The following is a 21,435-nucleotide window of genomic DNA, read 5'->3' on the forward strand; positions in this document are numbered from 1 at the left end:
CCAGTTATGGGATATCACCTGGTCTTGTAATAAGAACCACTTTTTCCTGCAGAAGTACTAATTGCTTCACCTCCAAAGGTCTTCTATGTTAAACTTCTCATCCCATAATTTTAACTGAATCCTTAGAAATTACGCTTATCTCAAGTGTCTTTAAAAAATAAAGTTGATCAAGTTAATCTCCAAAAATTTTGTTTTATATAAAATGGATTGTGCGGGGAAGTAACTATAGGTCCACAATACGCAAGCAATGACGATGGATGGCAGAGTAAGGCAACAAGGAAGCCTAATACTACTACAGGGAACAGCGCCATCAACACACCCAGAAGTCTAAAGGAAAGCGAAAGTAGAGGTTGCGGTGATAGAAGATGATCTGATTCTACTTGATTTTTGGTCAAGCCCATTCGGGATACGAGTCAGAACTCGGAAGTGCCTTAGCCGAGAAGGGAATCCAGTACGAAGCGAGGAAAGAAGATTTATCTGGCAAGAGCTCTCTTCTGATGCAGATGAACCCTCTTCATAAGAAAGTCCCCGTCTTAATTCATAACGGAACACCCATCTCCGAATCGCCCACAATAGTTGAGTACATTGACGAAGCTTGGAGCCAAAAATCTCCATTGTTTCCCTCTCATCCATACGAGCGAGCTCATGCCAGGTTTTGGGCAGACTACATCTAAAAGAATTTCAGTTTGGGCTGGTGGATGTGGCTCTAATTCCATTCTATGTTCGCTTCTACACTTTGGAGACGTGGGAATTTCAGCATCTCGGAAGAATTTCCCAAGCGGGTGAACTAGGGCAAAAGGTGTATGCACAAAGAGAGTGTGTCCCAGTATATTCCTGACCAAAACAAAGTCTTTCGGTTCCTTTTGGAGATTAGATGCAAGGCCCTGCTTACCTAGCAGTGATAAAATAATTATCGATCTTCTGTGTGGCTGTGAGGCCATAATATGAGTGACGAGTTAATAAAATTTTGTTGTTAGTGATGACTGAGTCAGTTTAGGACCCTAATCTCCAGGGTCATTTGTCATTGTATTGAGTAGGGGCATTGGATCCTCTCCTCATGTTATGCCTTTTATGACCTGTCATCTTCAATGAACAATTCATATCTTCCTTTTATCATTCATGCGTTGTTAGGTTACAGTAAATTTTATAGTTTACCATACTTTTGAGTATGTCCATTTACTTCTTTTTAAGCTGCGTAAAATATATCGTTTTCTTATAATCATTGCAAACTATAGGAACTTATAATAATTTTATAGTTTTCACAGAAACGTTTTCTAGCTTATTAGGAGTTTACTGGTGATTTAACAAGAAGCATTTGGGAGAACCAAAGCGGTTGTCTTCCTCGCAACTTGTCCAACATCATCATCATAATATCATTATTATTCAAGATGAAACCTCGTAATAATTTGTCAAATGGCCATTGATTCGAAACAAGGTTACAAGGGTACGAGGAATTAAAGCAGAGTAAGTAGCCTGTGTGTAAGCTTTGTGAGAAGACAACAGCATAAAAGTGGAGACGATCGACATGGGTCATGAGCCACCTGGCGAAAACCAGTGAAAGATTGAAGGAGGCATCAAGCACGGTGTAGAGCCGGGAAAACGGGCCGAGCCCGTCAGAACGGCCCGTTTAGGCTATGAAATTATGAGGGCCAGGCTTGATATTTTTCTTTTCAAATGGGAAATAAGCCCTGGAAGGCCGAGGGCTTAAGCCCTTTTATAATTTTTTTTGTTTTTTAAAATTTTTTCATATAATTATAATATTATTAATTTTTTACATTATTAATAATATTTCAAATATTTAGTTATTATTATCATTTTAAAATTAAATTTAGTATTAGACAATAATTTATCCAATTAAATTTTTAAAAAATAGGTTAATTTGGACTTTAATAATGATTTGATTTATATTATATGCGTTGATATTTTTAAACTATATATATTTGATAATAGAGTATTTTTATACTTATATAACTTGTGATTCTATAATTTGAATTAGAAATTCATGAGTTTCAACAACAATGTTTCTCACATTAAAGTAAAATAATAGCTAGATTATAAAATTTAAAAGTAAAATTCCTATAAAGAAGAAAAACTTGATATTTTTGTTACGAAAGAAAAGCATACTTATGAAGAAGAGTACTTAATTATAGTGATGATGAAGTTTTAAAAGATTAATGATAGTGTTTATTTATTGCACAATTGCACTATAGATAAAACTTTTGGATGTTGTTATCTTGTTAATGAATGTTTTAGATGTTCTTGGATGTTGATGGATATTTATATATGATTATATTTTATATTTGTGACTTAATCTTATTCATATTTATGTCTTTTTTAAATAATTTTATTGGTTTGTTTTTATTTTTTATAAAAAAATATAATAAATATAAAAAATAGTATTTTTTTTTCTTAAACGGGCCAAAAGCCCGCGGGCCGGCCCTAAGCCTTGTAACTTAAAGGCCGAGCCTAACAAATTGGGGTATTTTTAAAATTTCAGTCCTGGAGGGCTGACCCTTTTAAGCCCGCCAATCCTGAAAGGCCGGCCTTGATTCTCACCTCTAACAGTTAGTGATAAGGGGAGGCGGGGCTAAAACAGTTACACCTATGTCTTGCCGATTACCGGTAGATCTTATCAAAGGTCACAGTACGTCAATATCCATGAGTGCTTTGTTCAGCAAATTCATGACTTCGGTGACAAGAATTGATGCTTCAATTGCACCCCTTTTTCGGTCTTAACTGCTATTGCACTTCCGAAAGCAAGTGGTCTCTATTAATTACGCCCCACTTATCTAAAACAATTAAAGCCAGATCGAGACGTTGCATTTGGACCCCACTATTCGAAACATCAGCCTTTGCGTGGCATTTTAAAACATCAGGGTTTTTGATGTATTTCTCTAATCTTATTTATAGGGTACTTTCAATATATTTTATACAGATTAAGAAAAACGTTAAACTTTATTAATCTCATCTAAAATTTAATGATTTTTCAGCTTTATCTCTATTTAATATACATTATACCTTATATTAATAAAGTCAACATAATAATAAATGAGGGGTAAAATTGTATATCTATACAAAAAATTTCTCCAATGTCCTATAAATATGACTGAAAAATACATCCTTTTTTTACCCTGTAAATAGGACCAGGGGAGTATAGCCCGTCTATCTCAAAATATATGACTGAAGGGTCAGTTAAAATTGATTAAAAATAATACATATAAAAAAATAACTTATTTTCTTGTAAAACACTTTTACTGATAGAGAGGGTCAGTAGAAAAGAGAATGAGTGTAAAAAGACATACATAAGAAAGAACGGGTAACAAAAAAAAAGAAGAAATGAGAAAGACCTCCAACTAATTAGGAATAAAAATAAAAAAATTATATTAAATGGTTAAACAAATTCAATTGTAGCTGTTAAAAGGACCAAGTCGCTTTAAAAATTTGATACTTATATTTTGTTTGTGAGGCAGTGGCAACACAAACACACATACATGCATCGATCACCTTCTGTTCCGATATTGAAAGCAGCCCTCAAAACTCGTCGTTTCAAACTCATTCGTATTGTCAAATTATAGGGTTTTAGTTCTTTTATAGAAAGACAAAATGATCGATATTAGAAAAATAAATAAAGGTAAGTTAAATAATAATGTACAGCATTAACAACGGAGAGCTAGGACATGAAGGGCACAAGCCAGAGAAGAAATCATCAGGTCTTCTTTTAACAGGAAAAATTGAATAGTCTAAGGATATATATATGTCTGTGTGTGCAGCTGAACATTTAAAGTACTATCTTATTATGTTTTTTTTTTTTTTTTGGTTGGAAGTACTATCTTATTATGTTGAGCAAATTAGAATCTACACATCCAACTTAAAGCAGCCAAGTTAAACCATAAAAGCTTTCACTTATGCATGCATGTCAAAACTAATTTCCGTGCTCATTGTACTGATATGAGTTATGGTACTTAACACTTTTTGAAAATTTGTGGTTAAAATACTATCTTTATTTTAGATTTTATACATATTAAAATATTTTAAAAAAAATTGAAAGTGAGAAAAAAAATTAACAACAACCATTCAAATTAGATTTAAATGGTGCGATATGGTAATAAAACTCTTGATACTCATAGCTCTGAAGCTCGTAGAGGTAGAGATATAGAGTTTTTGTTAAGTCAATTACTCATTATATACATTATAAATAGTATAGTGGCGGACCAAAATAGTGGCACTATATTATAAATAGTTATATTGAAATATTCTAATCTATCTACTATGCCAATAAAACTTGCAACGACAATTAGGTCTCGAGAAGGTAAACTAATAGTAGTTAGATGCTCAGTTCTTCTTTTAAAAAAATAGATATCAATATTAATTCAAACCACTGTAGATTTAAAAGTTTCAATTATAAATGAATACGTAAGTTTTAGATACAACTGTTAGTTTATGATTGAGATCTGCAATTTATTTTTTAGGATAAAATATATTTTCAGTTTTTTAATTTTATAGAAGATTTTAATTTGGTCTTTTAAGTTTTTTTTAAAAAATGTTTTTACTTTTTTAACCTTAAAACTGTTTAAAACACAATGATGTTGAGATTTTGAATATTGATAAAAAAAATTTAAATGTTTATTAAATTTAATTTTAAATCAACCATGTTTAATACAAAAAATCATTATTAAAACTAATGATTTTAAGGTTAAATGTTTAAAATTAAGAGGCCAAACAAAAATTTTATATAAAATTAAATATCTAAATATATACTTTTTCCCTTTTCTTAACATTTTAAAAACTTAACTATTATTAATTTAATATTTTAAAAATCAAATATTATTTCCTATCAAGTTTAACATAAAAGAAAACATTTTTCTCCTAGGAAAAAAAAAGTGAGAAGAAAAGTCAAAAAAACAGGAATATGCTGACGGAAGCCATGACACAAAGGTGCAAATTATCCAAAGTGGTGGCGAACATGGAACTCCGTAGGACAGGTCAAGACGCTTTTGGGGAGGGATCCTTTTTTTTTTTTTAATAAATTTTTTGGATAATAAAAGAGGAAGTATCCTCCCAAGGCGCATCTCTCCATTATTATTAAATGACAATTATAACAGTTTCGCGTTGATAAATAAATTTGCCTCATAACTCAAAAAATTGTATTAATTCATAAACAGTTATAATTTTTAATCATTACTTCTTCCTGTCTTATTTATATGTTTTAAATTCAGACAAGAATGTTATCTATTTTATAAGTTTTAATTGGATTTCTTTTCTCTTAATATTTAATATTTTTTTTAATTTTACCCTCAGTGATTTATTTCCTCTTATTTGTCATAATCTATCATACCATATCTTCCTACATTTTTTTTTATATTTTTTCTCATTTATTATTAAATTGTATTTAGCAACAAAAGTATAATATTTTAAACATATTTATTAGTTTTTATCTAATTTTTTATTATTTTTGAATTAATTATTTGAAACTAAATGGAACAAAAAATTATTATTATTATTACTTTCCAGTCTTATTTATAATATCTTGTTTATTGACGGTAAACGAAACGTTATACTTAAATTATTATTATTATTATTATTATTATTATTATTATTATTATGAGTCTTTGTTTGAGTATTTGTTTATGCTTTATTGACCTGGAATTCCCGCGCCGCCTCGCGCATGCGTTGGGATCCCCATTGTAGCCTCCAGACTGTTCCGAGCCTATAAATTGAGGCATCCAAGCCCTTCTTCCTCAGTCCTCACCTCTGCATTTCTCTCAATCGTTATTTCTTCTTGAGCATTTGGTTATTGTTTTATCTGGCAGCAATGGCAAATCAGGTGACTCTGTTGGATTTCTGGCCAAGTCCCTTTGGGATGAGGGTCAGAATTGCACTTGCTGAGAAAGGCATCCAGTATGAGTATAAAGATGAGGACCTGAGGAACAAGAGCCCTCTACTTCTTCAAATGAACCCGATTCACAAGAAGATCCCTGTTCTCATTCACAATGGCAAACCCGTTTGTGAGTCTCTTATTGCTGTGCAGTACGTTGATGAGGTCTGGAACACCAAATCCCCTCTTCTCCCATCCGATCCTTATCACAGAGCCCAAGCTCGATTCTGGGCTGACTTCGTTGACAAGAAGGTTCTTTTCTGCGCTTCATTACTTTTCAGTTCTTCACTTTAACTTCTTTAGATTGCTATTATTTCTTTGCATTGTTTGATCAATTGATGGAACTTCTCCACTGGATTACTTCTTGTCTGCTCATTAGCTTTGATGCGGATGATTTTGATCGAATATTAGAAATGAAGTTGGCGATTTTTGCATGGCCGAGTGGATAGCGAATAAAATATGGATAATATATAATATTGGAGCTTCTTTTATTGGTTTTATTTTTTTTTTTTTCCAGAAGATTATGCAAATCATGTCGATTTCTCCTTTGTCTGCATGCAAATGAGAAGCCATGCTTGCTGAGTCTCACCAACTTGTGGGGCTGATTTCTAATTTTGAAAGTCCTGTTTTTACATTCCTCTGCATTATTTTACAGGACAAGAAGGAAAACATATTCGGATAGTTATTATCTTATTTAAATTTCAAAATGTTTCTGGTTCAGTACTAATAATTGCATGTTTCTATAAAGTTTTAAGGTGTTCTTAAAAGTCATCTTTGCCATACATATATAGATGCTTTTTTGTTTTCAATTTTGGCGAGAAAGCACACTAACCTGTGAGCGGCTGATTCTTTCCCCATCATAGTATTGTTTCTTTAAGAGAAAATAGGGCATTGTTGCCGTTTGATTTTCCTTCGTCTATCATTTCATGACCAAGTTCTCAACTTGAAACAGATACATGATGTGGGAAGGAGACTATGGGCTACCAAAGGAGAAGACCAAGAAGCTGCAAAGAAGGAGTTCGTGGAGTACCTGAAGTTGTTGGAGGAACAGTTGGGAGACAAGCCCTACTTTGGAGGGGACAATCTTGGATATGTGGATGTAGCACTTGTTCCATTCTTCAGTTGGTTTGAAGCCTATGAGACATTTGGTAACTTCAAGATAGAGGCTGAGTGCCCCAAATTCATTGCTTGGGCCAAAAGATGCATGCAGAAAGAGAGTGTGTCCAAGTCTCTTCCTGATCAGCACAAGGTCTATGAGTTTTTGCTTGAGATGAGGAAGTGGTTTGGAATTGAGTAGATTCATAGGAGACAAATGATCTTCGAGGGATCATTGGCTTCACGTTCTGAATAGTAGTGTTATAATAATATGGCAGTTTGGTGGGCCATACTAGATTTGTCAGTGAGGTGTTTGTAGCTGTTGTATTGGTACTTGGTCTCTTATACCCATTATGTGTTGTCAGTCATTATTACAATGTTGTATTGGTACTTGGTCTCTTATACCCACAACGTGTAAGAAGGCGTAGCTCAACTATAAAATTCGAAGTATATCTTATTGTCTGAGAAGTGCGGCTCTTTCTAATTAGCCCTTTAGTTACACATCTTGAGGGCTTTGACCTGTGCCGTGCGCCTGTGCCTGAACCTGCATTCCTTATCGACGCAAGTTTCAGGGTACCCTTTCTAAATGAATCGTGACAAGGAGAAATAGGTATCTTGTCATGTTTTCAAGTTCTCTTACCAGTATTACTGTTCCGGGTTCACTTTTAATTTAGTTTTAAATATAAAGTTTTAATTTATTTTGTCTCTCACATTTATCTATTTTTTTAAAGATAGTTTTTATACATGTTGAAAACATCATCAAATGATAATATTAATTAATACACATTATTCGTAAAGGTATTTTAGAAAAGATAATAAGTATTTATTATCAATAACTAAATTAATTCTCTTAATCTATTCAAATTACTTAACTAGAGAATCAAAAGTTAGTATCAACTATGGTCAACGGAACGACAGTATCATGAATAAAGGACAAAACTAAACAAAGCATGCAAGATGAGGAAAGAAAATGGGATCACAGAGAAATACTACCTCCGCTTTTTAATGTAAGAGATGTTTTGATTTTTATTTTAATTTTAAATATAAGACTTAAATTTATTTTATCTGTCATATTTATCTATTTTTTTCAAACTTATAGTAGTTGTGCATGTTAAATGTTTTTGACTTGTGGCACCTCAAATTGCAACTTGCTTGTTTTCAGGTCTTTTGCCTTAGCAGTCTCTAATTTCCGATAATGCATATTGAATTGGTTAATAAGTAATTTAGTTTTTGCTGTGAAATTATCAATTTCTCCGCTATGACTTCTGTGATTTGATAATTAGTGGGGATTGTATGGTTATTTCAGTTGGAATTTAGAAAGGGCAAGATAAAATTTGATTTAAAAATCATTGTACGTATTACTTCCATTCCATAATATAAAAGTTAAATAATTACTAATTTAAAAAGATTAAAAAAATTAAGTTGGTTAATTATAACGTATGTATGCTGATTTTCTTAAAATAAAATAAAAACCACACATAATCTTACAGAGGTGCTGACGAACAAATATGATTGGACTGCTATTTTTTTTTACTCAAAATGATATCATTTCAAACTTGATAATTAAAAAAAATAAAATAAAATATAACCGATCAATCCATATAAAATGCTTGATTAGACTAGACCGGTTAATTCAGTTGGATTTTAATACCATGGAAACACAAAAGCCAATATCTTTTATTTTTACTTTAGTGCAATACTTATATTAAATTTTTTATATTCATTATATCAAATTCTCTAATTGTACATGCATGACTATGTGTTATATTTTTGAAATGTTAACATTTAGTAGAATTTAATTATAAAGTCACATAAAATTTAAAAACACTACCAAAAAACATCTTATTAGCGACGAAATTTACCGACGGAATCCTATTATCGACGGAATTAGCGACAGAATTAATTTTGTCACTAAGTTTTTCGTCACTAATTGGATTACCGACAGAATTAGCGATGGAATCAGAATTCCATCAGTAATTACCGACGGAATCCGAATTATGTCACTAATTACTGACGGAATTTTTCTGTCTCTAATTACCAATGGAATTCTGATTCCGTCGCTAATTATTGATGGACTTTCAATTCCGTCACTAATATATTTTTTTAAAAAAATTAAAATGCCACCTTAGCTTCGCGGCCACATGTCACCACCTCATCTCCACGTGTCGTTGCCACCTTACCTTTGCCGCCACGTGTCATTGCCACCTCACCTCCACCGCCATGTGTCGCTACTACCTCATCTCCACATGTCACTGCCACCTCAGCTCCGCTGCCACGTGTCACCATCTCACATGCCACCTTGTATTGCCACATGTCGCCACCATATAATTCCTTCTCAAAGTGACTTAGCTTCTACACAGCTCAAACCAAAGACCTTGTTTGTGTAGGCACGGGACTTCACCAGTTGAGTTGCAACGAACTTACTCATTTATTATGCAAAATTTTATATATATATATATATATATAATATTCTCTTACACAAATAATTACATATGCACATATATTATTAGAAACTAAAAATAAACTATATGATAATTTTAATTATAACTATTTTTGTAACAAAATAATTTTTAGATATTTGTTTTACTATTTTTTTATAATGCTTTTTTTTTAAAAAAATATTTTAAATATAATATTAATTTCCAATGACACTAATTTTGAATGTTAAATAGTAAATAATTTTTTCATAAATATATTTTTTAAATTTAATTCTTTTATTTAACATTCATAAGATATATAACTTAATTATATATTTATTATATTATATTATATTAAATATTATATTTTAGCCACGGAATCAACTACGGAAATTAGTGACAGAAAATTATTCCGTCACAAATCTTAATTATAAAATTTTAGCCACGAAATTAGTCACGAAATTTTCTAACAGAAAACATTCCATGGCTAATTTTAATTATAAAATTTTAGTCACAGAATTAGCCACAGAATTTTCCGACGAGAAAATTCTGTGGCTAATTAGCGACAGAATAAATTCCGTCACTAATTTTGTGGCTAAGTTTAGCGACAAAATTTTCATGGATAATTTGTCAGAAATTAGCGACAGAAATTATTTCGTCACTAATTCTGTGGGTAATTAGCTTTTTTTGTAGTGAAAAAAACACATGTTTATATGTAATTGAAGAACTTGACATAATTGATACAAAGAATTTGACCTATGCATTTTTATTTTATTTTAAAACTTACAGGTTACAATTGCTATGTTAAATATGTGAAACTATTTCTCTTATTTTTGTTCAAACTGTTATGAAATTAACCAACAATGAAAGCCGATTGGAGAAGAGAAGTAGACAAGAGAATGAGAGAATGATATTGTATTCCTTCATTTGCATCACAATACAATGGCATGCCTTATTTATAGACATAGTCTTACACATAAGTTACATTTGTATTTAAATGATAGATAGTGGACAATAAATCACATGAATATGAGTGGGGGGAGTTACAAGATTAAAGGTATAGTGGAAAGGTAATAGAGTAGTGGAAGATTAATGCCTAGTGGAAGTCGTGGGAGTTGATGATAAAGTTGAGAGGAAGAAGAGGAGAGGGACATCCACATGTTATAATATTCATAACACTCCCCCTTTGGGACAAAAACCTAGCAGAAGAAAAAGAATACACATTCATTGATATACTATTTGGTGCTGCCTCATTAAAAACCTTGCTAAGAGAACCCAGTGGAAAAAAACCATAGACAAGGAAAAAAGAGTACAGCGTGTATTAACTCCCTCTCTTGATAACATCAATTGATATCCCTGAGTTTGTAGCATTCGATATCATGAACAACTTTTTCAAATATTGTAATTGGAAGTGACTTGGTGAACAACTCTACCAGATTTTTATTTGAACAGATTTGCTAAATATATATTTCATCTTCTTTTGAATATTATGAAATACTTCATCTGGAATTACCAACATGTGGATCAAAAAAGAATCTAGAATTCTATTCCAATGTTTTTCATGAAAAACTATATCTTAGTAATAAGTTAACAACAAATGATATGTTAAGTCATGAGTGACTGATAAGATATGATATGGTACTTATGGACCTATGATTTGGTACTTCTAGACCAAATAGTTCTTCATCAAATTCTCAAAATCTAAAAAGTTCTTTATTCACCTCTACAAATCTCACAACCATCAAAGTATATAATGAATGTGATTTATCCATATAAAAACACTTTAAGGCCTTTCTTGTATCAATTATTTGATACATAAAAATCTTCATTTCTCAAGTATTCAATTTGCAATCTGAGACAAAACTTTGTTCTTCCCAAGTCCTTCATTCCAAATTCTTTCTTTAAGCAATCCATAGCTTTTGTAAGCTCTTCAGGAGTTCCAATAATATTTATGCCATCAACATAAACAATTATAGCAAACTCATTTTCAGATCTTTTCATAAAAATGCATGGGCAAATTGGATCATTTTTATATCATTTCTTCAACCGATATTTACTTAGTCGGTTATACCACATACACCCTGATCGCTTCAATTCTTATAAAACTTATTTAGCTTAATTAAGTATTGTTCTCAAGAACTTGAATTGTATGCTTCAGGCAAGTGAAATCCTTCAAGGAATTTCATATATTTTGATCTAGAACTATAAAATGATGATGCATACTGAAATTATTTTAATCTTCATAATATTTTATATACTGAAAGATTTTCTTATATATGCTCCTGGCATATTTTGGATCCTTCAAGGATTATAATGTAAATTTTACTATTTAATGATCATCATCCATGGGTTATCTAACAGGCATATTTCATAATGCCAGACTATTCAAATATGTAAAATTATATCCACCACAAAGTAATATGTCTCATCATAATCATTTGTGAAAATCTATATTTTCACATAAACGTCCATATATTTTATAGAAACTTTATATTTCATGTGTTGGGACTGCAGGCCCATTTTCACATATTGAAATGATATTTTCATCACATCTTTTCCTTTTTCTTTTTCTTCTTGGCCAAATTTATATCTATTTTATATGATAGATCTATGTGTAAGATCCTCCTTTTATCACATGGTATTCTTATGAAAATTATTGTTGACAACTTTACCTTTTCGGTTCTATTTTTTCTTCTATGACATAACTTGTTGAGATCTCTTTCTTCTTTTTCAGGTATCTGAACCTCTTCTAGAGTACTTGCCTCCTCAATACAACTTCTAAGTTGTATGCTCCTCTTTATTTAAGATATTTATATTGGAACAGATTAACCTCTCATGCTTCTGGCATGTCTTATTTTTATTTATAATAATTAGAGCATTTTCGGCTAGAATAAGAGATTTAAAAATTTTCATTCAGGTCAGTAAAATATTTTGTAGCATTTCATGAAATGCAATTTTGATGAACTTCTGGTCCATACTGATGTATATGAGGATCTGTATTTGATAATAATAATGCATTCCATGCATTCTCTTTTCCAGCTACTTAATTTCTCTCCCTCATGTTAGGAAAATTTTGTCGAATAACAGTAAACTAATTATACAGTATAAGTCTCCTAAATCCATTTGTTTCTTTTAGGAACATTGTTTTGTTCCATTTAGAGACAAACATGAAGAAGGAGGTTCTTATCCAACATATGTCCCAACTTTCTTTTAATATTCATCTATGTGTATTGTGGTGAATTGGTAGGAATAAATATTATACATTTCAATTTTTTAGATGAAAAATATATAGCTCCTGACCAAAAGTCAATTTTATTGGGAGAATTTTGTTGTCTTGATGCATATAAGTGCTGCAATATATTAAATTAACTATACCAACACTAAAATGAAAAAAATTGTTCTCATAAATATTGATCCAGCTATTTATGGAGGCATTAACAAATGATTTTGCTAAATCAATTTGTTAAGCAGGCTTTTCGACATTAAAAGCCTGATATAGAAATTCACTAGCATCTTTAAAAATCAAGTTTTTAGGATCATGTAGTTCGGAAATATTTATCTAAACAATCTTGCAAACTTCAGGTCGCAAATTAATGTCAATCACACATGTTACCATTTTATATAGATGCATCTATCAAATATTGAATACTTGTATGGCTTATCTGCTTCTAAATGGGCCCATATATATTTCCAGAAATGTAGTGATCCATTCGAAAACAAAACATAACTAGTGATACTTTATAATCAATTTTCTTTGAGAACAAGCAGTACATACAAATTCTTAAAAATATTGGCTATTCGGAAGAATCTTCTGGTTCTTCAATGGATATCAATACATAATCTTCAATAATTTGTTGCATCATATAGTTTAAGATAATCAAATAAGTCATGCCAACAATAAATCTAATTATATCAGTAAACTTTTGGTTTACTGTACCATGTTTCATTACCAATAATAAATTTTTTAATATAATATATGATTGATGATATCCATTTATGAAATTGATATGAAAAATATATCCAATATCAACTCATACTTATATTCCAACAATTTTCCCTTCAAGATTGAGCCATTCAAATATGATTCTTTTATTCATATATCTCATGAACAGTTGCTAGCATATAATAGGTTAAAGCCAATAACCTATCTTTTGCTTGGAAGCCCAAGTACTTCCTAGTTCATATATAGTTACGAACTTTAATCCAATTATACTATAATATTTAGGGTGTGTTTGGGATAGCGGTGGCAGAAGTAACTTTTTTTCAATCTGACTTTTATAGAAGTGAGATTGAGTAAAAGTCAGATAGTGTAATATGATTTATGTTTGGATTGAAATTTGTAAAAAAGTCAGTTTGAAAAGCTGAAACTTGTTTGAATGATAAATGTAAAAGTAAGTTTAGATGTAAAATGACTGAAAAGGACATAAATTTTATTAAATGATACATATTTAATTAAAATTAAAATTATAAAAATAAAGTAAGTTATTTTTAAGAATAATTAAAACTAAATAATATATTTAAATTTTAGGAAAAATTGAGAAAAAGTCCTCCTATTAAAAATATAACTAGTGAAAAGCATTTAAATCATACTACAAGCATTCAATATCTATAATATTTACACTTAGTATATAAAAATTTATCAATTACTTCTTACTAATTAAATTTTTAATACAACATTTTTCTCAGTTTTGCATAAATTTTATAAATATGATAGAAAATAATAAAAAATAAAAAATTTATTTTTAAAAAATGGTTTTATTATTCAAAAAATAATTTCTTTAACATTAAAAAATAGCTGGGCTAAAAAATATTTTTAAAAAAATACACATCGTGCATAAAACATTCTCTCTCCTCCCTCACTCATGGGCTCCACCTATTCAACCGTGTTTGGAGAAGCTAAAAGCCATGAATTTGAGCTTTTGGGAAAAAAGTTGCTTTTAGGCATAAGTCCATTTGCCTCTACGTTCAATCCAAACATGAATTTTAAAGAAAAAGTTGCTTTTCTCAGCTTTTCCGGTGAAGAAGTCCGTTTGGGAGTCCTGGCCGTGATACCAAACACACCCTTACACTCTTTGGAGAACCAAAGTTGTGATGTAGATCTATAGGTCATATTTTTCACTATCAATACTTTGTCCGCTCATAAAGAAAAATCACTATTAGTTCTTCTAGAACTATACTAATACTATTACATTTAGTTCTTCAGAAACTATATAATTTAAGACGAATATGAAAGACAACTTTATTTCAATATATCATTAACATAATAACAAATAATTATAAATATCACAGATTTAACTTGTAATACATATAGAGAACACACAAAAATAATGAAGAACATTTAAAAATGAACTTTTTAAAGTAAAGTACAAATAAGACTTAATGTTCAAAACTTCTCAATATTGATCAAGATAATATAGACATTTAAAATATTCAAAACTAATATTGAATCAGATTATATAAATAAGATATAAATAAACAAAATATAACTAGTAACTTTTGGGTCTATTTGATTTATTTAGTTTTATATCACACACTTATCAATATCACAGTATCAAATTCTTATAACATTTGTTTCTCACAAATCACAATAAATTTAAAGACTGATAAAAATTAAACATTATACATATAGCCTTCTAGGCATATACTTATATGTTTTCTATTTTTATATATACTTTAGGCATCTATCTTTCTTCACAACTTATTGTCTTCAGGCATTAGAATTAGCTTTGATATTTTCATAATATCACATGGTCTTTTTTATTCCACAACCATTTTTCTTAACATTTGCTTTTCAATGAATTGATACATATTTATCTATATGACTTCTGGTCATATTATAACAGTTGTTCATAATTTTATCATATTGATCATAGGGCTATTACTAATTCTACTGTTATGATTCAATAGTCAAGCCCAAGATTATTGTCCTTTTAGTTATTAGTTCCACTGATACAATGTGATCATACTCTTTATCACTCTTATCGATATATTCTTTGCTTTCAATAGCACACCATCAATTTTCTCAAATATTACTTTTCCGGACTATAACAAAATTTTCAGAACTATGAAGTTCTTTTGTATCGTTTCATTTTTAACCATCAATCTTGAGGACTTTGATATAGAATATCAAATTGTGACAATCTTGTCATGCCATCCGTTACTACCACAAGATGGTCTTTTATCAAATAATCATCAAAACATGATGTGGCTTCTGGCCATCTAATCATCAAATCAAGAGTACAATGGCTATTAGCCATTCGTTTCTATATTTAATATTTTACTTTCTAAGACAACAATTAACCAATATTAGAGATGATAATCATATATAGTAATTTTATAGATGAACATAAACTTTATAGCAAATCAAGAAATATAAAAATAGTAGAATCATGAAAATATAAGAAAAGTAAGAAATAAAAATACAAATTTTCATATCTCAATATGATGAATAAAATATTCGATTGCCAATGAATCAATATGGTTAATATGCAAAACCATCATTTGCTCTAAATAAATTGGAGAAATCTTACCAAACTGTTCGGATCAAACAAAACATCAACTCAGATAGTAGAGTCTCGTGCTAATTGTAATATCCTTTAAAAAAAAAAAATTCAAAAAAAAAAAGTAATTGAAAAATAATATAATATAATAATATTTTATTATAATTAAAATTAAAAAAAAAAAAAACAAAAGGTCCAACTTTCCACCGAAATATCGGTGGAAAGTTGGAGGGAGGCATGGAAATTTTGGGGAGGGGGCGTGGAAAATTGGGGGTTTGGGTTTGAAAAAACCCCCTCCCCCAATAATTGTGTGGGGGTGTTAAATACCCCCCACAATTCATTTTCCCCCCCCCCCACGGCAAACAAGAAGAAAGAGAGAAAGAGAAGAAGAAAAGAGAGAAAGAGAGGGCCGAAGTGTGTGTGAGAGATAGAAGCATACCGGTGAAGCAGAGGGCAAGCTTTGCAGATATTTTAGGTACATGAAACTATCTCTTTTCATCAAACTTTCTTCATAAATATTTCATATATATTTTATGCTTCATAATAGTAGTATTACCCTAGTGATTAGGGAAAATTTTGAGACTTATATATGATATAAGTATTGAGTTTTGACAAAAGATGACTATAGAAATTTAGAAGTAAATGAGTTGTTAATTTTAATCGGTTTAGATTTCTCTATTTGCTAGTTTTAGTATTTAAAATTAATTTATTTAGTGAAAAATCTGTTATGTATGAGATATACCATATTTTTACCGATTAAATTTAAGTTAAATAATTTATTTGGGTTGTTTGATATATTATTGAGGTTTTAATCGGTTTATTTTTATTTATTGGGTGACTGGAGGTTTTAAAATAATTATTGTAGCTAAAAAGTTTATTATTTATGGAAATATATATATGGTAGTTATACCATTAAAGTTTTGATCATATTATTTAGTTATAAATATTTGAAGTATTATTATTAAATTTTTGAGAGTTTGATTTTGAGGTTTAAACTTAAATGAGGATTTTTAGAGTTTATAAAATAATAATTTTATATTTAGAAATTGTTGAAAATCCTTTTTATTAAGGTAAATAATGTGGAGGTGGTAAATAAATAATTTGGGGTTGTTAGAAATTTTAAATTGTTGCTAAAATACTTAATAATTTTTGGGTTATGAGAGTTGCGGGAATTTAGAGTAAAAATTTAAATAATATAGAGAAGTTTAATTAATTAATTAATTTATATTAATATGTGGTTATATTAATTGTGTAGATTAATTATTGGTTGAGCAAAGGATTGACCTTGTGGTAATCCTTAGTATTGCTTTGGCGAGAGGTAACCACTTTCCACTTGTTATATGTGCTAATATGTTGTTTGTGAGTATTTTACTATTTTTAGAATAATATTTGATATTTGAAACTGGAGTAGATATGTTATATCTTTTGAGCTATGAAAATTGTCTTGTGGGATTTTTAGAATTGTGATTGAGAAGTTTGGAAAAGATATATGATTTATATCTTATGGAGTATATTGAGAAAAGATTGAGACATTTTTATTATATTGTGAATGATTGGTTGTTATTTGGATTTTGGATTGAGTCCTATCCTACCACGTGGTAAGGCCGCCATTGGTGCACATTGGTTGGCTTCTTCTTTCGTCCCCCATAGTGAGGGATAGGCCTTTGTGGCTTCTTATTCGTCCCCCAAAGTGAGGGATAGGCCCATATGTTTGATTGATCCCCCAGAGTGAGGGATAGACTTATGTGGCTTGTGTGTTGGCCCCCATAGTGAGGGTTTGGATGATTGAAATTTTATATCTATAGTTCTTGAGAATTAATAACTGTCCCACTTGACACCTCACGAGCACGTGTTAGTATGTATGATGAGTTGGAAAGTTGGTTACTGAGGCGTTTGTCTCACCCCGTGGTTTAACATTTTCAGGCGATAGTTCAGGTGGTGGCCCATCAGGGAAGGCTCCGGAGGCATAGTGTGCTGTTATAGCTTGTATAGCCTCCCTGCTTTTGTTCTATGTGTTGACTTGTTATATATTGCCACATAGGGCTCATCTACTATCATGATGTAAAATAATACTTTTAATTACTACTATCTGGTATGATAGGGCCGTGAGGAGGTCCGAGACATTTTAGACTTTGCGTATTACACTGATTTGATAGTGTTGATTTTTCGCTAATGGGCTCTATGACTTATATTAAAATGTTTTATCAGTTCGTGTGTTTAAAAGTTTAAGTTTGGTTTGGGCTAACGGTTGAATGATATTTCTGGACTTTGAAAGTCCAAGGCCCAAGTGAACGATTGATGTGGCTCGTAATATAAGTTTATTTCTTTTAACCATGATAGCGATTTTAAAATTTTAAGGTTTCTTCTTTTCTATCATGGTTAATCATTCAAATAAATTGTTGGATTTAATCTAAAATGGTTTTGAAAGAGCGGTTGTCACACTAATAATGTGTTATGAAGTTAACCAACCATGAAAGCAGATTGGAGAAGAGAAGTAGACAAGAAAATAAGAGAATGATATTGTATTCCTTCACTTGCATCACAATACAATGGCATGCCTTATTTATAGGCATAGTCTTACACATAAGTTACATTTGTACTTAAATGATAGATAGTGGACAATAAACCACATGAATATGAGTGAGGGGAGTTACAAGATTAAAGGCATAGTAGAAAGGTAATGGAGTAGTGGAAGATTAATGCCTAGTAGAAGTAGTGGGAGTTGATGATGAAGTTGAGAGGAAGAAAAGGAGATGGACATCCACATGTTATAATATTCATAACACAAACAACTTTTTCCTACAATATAGAACAATAATCTTAACCTTGACATATCAATAAATGTAGTGTGGTTTTTTAGTCTGACCAGAACAAATGCAATTAATTAAGTTAAGAACTAAATGTTAACATGATGCGGTAATTTCATTCACAGTTTAAATATTCACTTCAATGATAAAGAATTAATTAAATAAAAAAATCTACTATAATTTTTAAATTATAATTACAATTTACTCAAAATATTAAAGAATAGATTAGTGAACATAAAATTAAAAACTAGGACAAATTACTGTGTGGTCACAAAGAAGAAAGATAATTACTCAAAAGTTTTAATAAATGAGCAAGAAAAACTGGCTATCATTTTATGTACTGAAACTTGTTATTACATATTGCTCAATTGTTAAATTATGCCATCTCTTCTTTTGAGCTAATACTATTTTTAGTTTTTTTTTAATTTGTATTCATTTTGGTTTTATCCCTCAAATTTCAAACTATAAATTTTAGTCTCTCAAATTTACACTTATTTTGATTTTGATCCCTAAAATTTTAAATCACTGGTTTTGGTCTTTCAAGAGACAAGATGATACAGGTTTTTATTAAATTATAGGGAACAAAACATATGATTTAAAACTTAAAGGACAAAATTAAAATGAAGACAAATTTGAAGGACAAAAAATTGTATTAATTTTTTTAAAATCAAAACTACACCGTACTGTGTTGATGCAATGAAATGATTAAACTGAGACGAGACCAGAAGGTGAAAAAGAAAGTTGTAAATCAGTCCTTCAAAGGTGAAAGGGAAGCAAACTTCTCCTTTTCCTCTTCATATAATACTAGGATTTCTGACGGAAGCCGTGACATTACGGGAAGATGAAATTTGTAATTACAGTTGAATTCATGTTTTAAAAAACGATGCCTTCGGGAGGGCATCATTAAATTATTTAGGAACTAGCGTGTCGTTTAAATATTAAGATGTTAAAAAAAAAAGAAATAATATATTATTATTGTCTTTTTTGTTTATGTGCTTTTTAAAAATAAATTTCTTAATTCTTTTCAATCTTTAGTCAAATCTTTAAATTTATATTTTGTGAACATATACCAGAAAGTTTTATAAAATGTGAACTATAGAAAAATTACATTATATATATTGAAAATGAAAAGAAATCATGTAAATTCATGAAACTTAAAAGATTCATACAAATTAACTTTGATACTATGTAATTTACAAAATTAATTTATAACAAAAATATATAGGGACCTGCCAGAAGACTACTTTATGTCGCCATCTATTTTTACTTTATTAAAATAGTTCGTCCTATAGTTTATTTCATTTTCTTGTAATAAGTAAAGTAATTGTCATTATCAAGGTAGTTGGTAGTTGTGTCATTATTAGGATGGTTGTGATCATTAAATATCAAGCCACTATTTTATCTAGTAGATGCAAGAATCAGGTATTAGGGAGCATAAAAAATAAGTCATATTATCCATAACTTATAAAAAAATACTCCCTTCAAGTCTTATTACAAATTTTAAATAACTAATTTATGAATAACAAATAATTAGTTAAAATTAGCTTAAAACAATAAATATGTTAGAAATATATTTTTGTTTTCAAATATACTCTTATAATAAATGAAAAAAGAATGAAAGAGAATGTGTGAAAAAAATATGACAAGAAAGAAATAATTAAAAAAAAATTAAAAAAATACATTAACTGTTAAGACAAATCTAAATTGAAATTTATACAATAAACTATGCTTCTTTTCAGATTTAAAACTTATAAATGGAACCAGAGGAAATAATTTCCTATTAATTATATATATTGATGTCGGAAAAGGTACTTTTTAAACTCTAAAATTAAAATTGGATTGGATTTAAAGCGTCATATTGCTGATAGGATCATTTAAAAAATTGGCATGCTCGTCGTTATACTACTTCGGGTCTTTGGGTCTAACCCAAAAGCTAGCTCGTAAGTAGGAGATACTTAAAGAATATTTAAATCATGTGGGTGTCAGGACTTCACGTAATATGGGACTAGTATTCTATTGTTATAGGTTTTTTTTTTGGGCTTGTCAAATAAAGATCGTAATGCCTAAATAGTGCATACATGATTAGTGCAATCTACTTTTTTTTAAGCAAGTTGTTACAGTTAATAAGGACAGAAGGAACATATATTTCAGAAAACTTTTTTTTTTCGTTTGGTTTTGGCCTCGCCCTTTTGAAAGAGCCAAATGGGAGTTCTTTATTTCAATGAAAAACTTCAAATTAAGTTCCCAAGTCGCGCTAATACAATTGAACAATCGATGTATTCATCGAAACGTCCGAAACCCTCACTTGCTCCTCAAGACATGCAGTGGGGACCCTCGTTCATTTTTTTTTGGGACCAAAACGAGAGTCCATTTTATTAATACTCAAAAAAAAATCAGATACACACACTAATAGCCACTTAAGGCTTGAAAAAGAAAAAGCACTCAAAGAAAGCCTAGAAATACAACCTAACACACAAACTGAACCAAAACACAAACAAGAACCTAAAGTACTAGTTAGAAGAGAGAAGAAAAAAACAAAAACACACAGAGATAAACTAAAAGCAAGAAGGCACCTTAACCAATACCAGTTCTATCCAAACTGCCAAGACAACCAGTTGCATCAGTACTCCTTCGACCAACTTCCTCCCCAACAAACTGACCTAATCCTGTAGTGCAAGCAGTACCAAACCAAGACCCCTCATTTGACAAGAGTTTGGCAAGAGGGGGCGGAGGTTGGACAA

General features: G+C 30.2%; 1 protein-coding gene and 1 pseudogene across 1 annotated transcript; both read left to right on the forward strand.

Annotated features, from left to right (window-relative positions):
• The first annotated feature begins 331 nt into the window (after nucleotides 1-331).
• Nucleotides 332-896, forward strand: LOC114712090 (probable glutathione S-transferase parC; annotated as a pseudogene).
• A 4,841-nt stretch (nucleotides 897-5,737) lies between these two features.
• LOC114712093 (probable glutathione S-transferase parC) lies at nucleotides 5,738-7,364 on the forward strand. The gene is made up of 2 exons (XM_028896559.1): nucleotides 5,738-6,127; nucleotides 6,828-7,364. Exons 1-2 carry the CDS (start codon nucleotides 5,813-5,815, stop codon nucleotides 7,170-7,172), a joined length of 660 nt encoding a protein of 219 aa, XP_028752392.1. The 5' UTR covers nucleotides 5,738-5,812; the 3' UTR covers nucleotides 7,173-7,364.
• The last annotated feature ends 14,071 nt before the right edge of the window (nucleotides 7,365-21,435 follow it).

This window comes from Neltuma alba, unplaced genomic scaffold, assembly GCF_004799145.2.
Source record: "Neltuma alba isolate B1F8T4 unplaced genomic scaffold, ASM479914v2 tig00011336_pilon, whole genome shotgun sequence".
NCBI lineage: Eukaryota > Viridiplantae > Streptophyta > Magnoliopsida > Fabales > Fabaceae > Neltuma > Neltuma alba.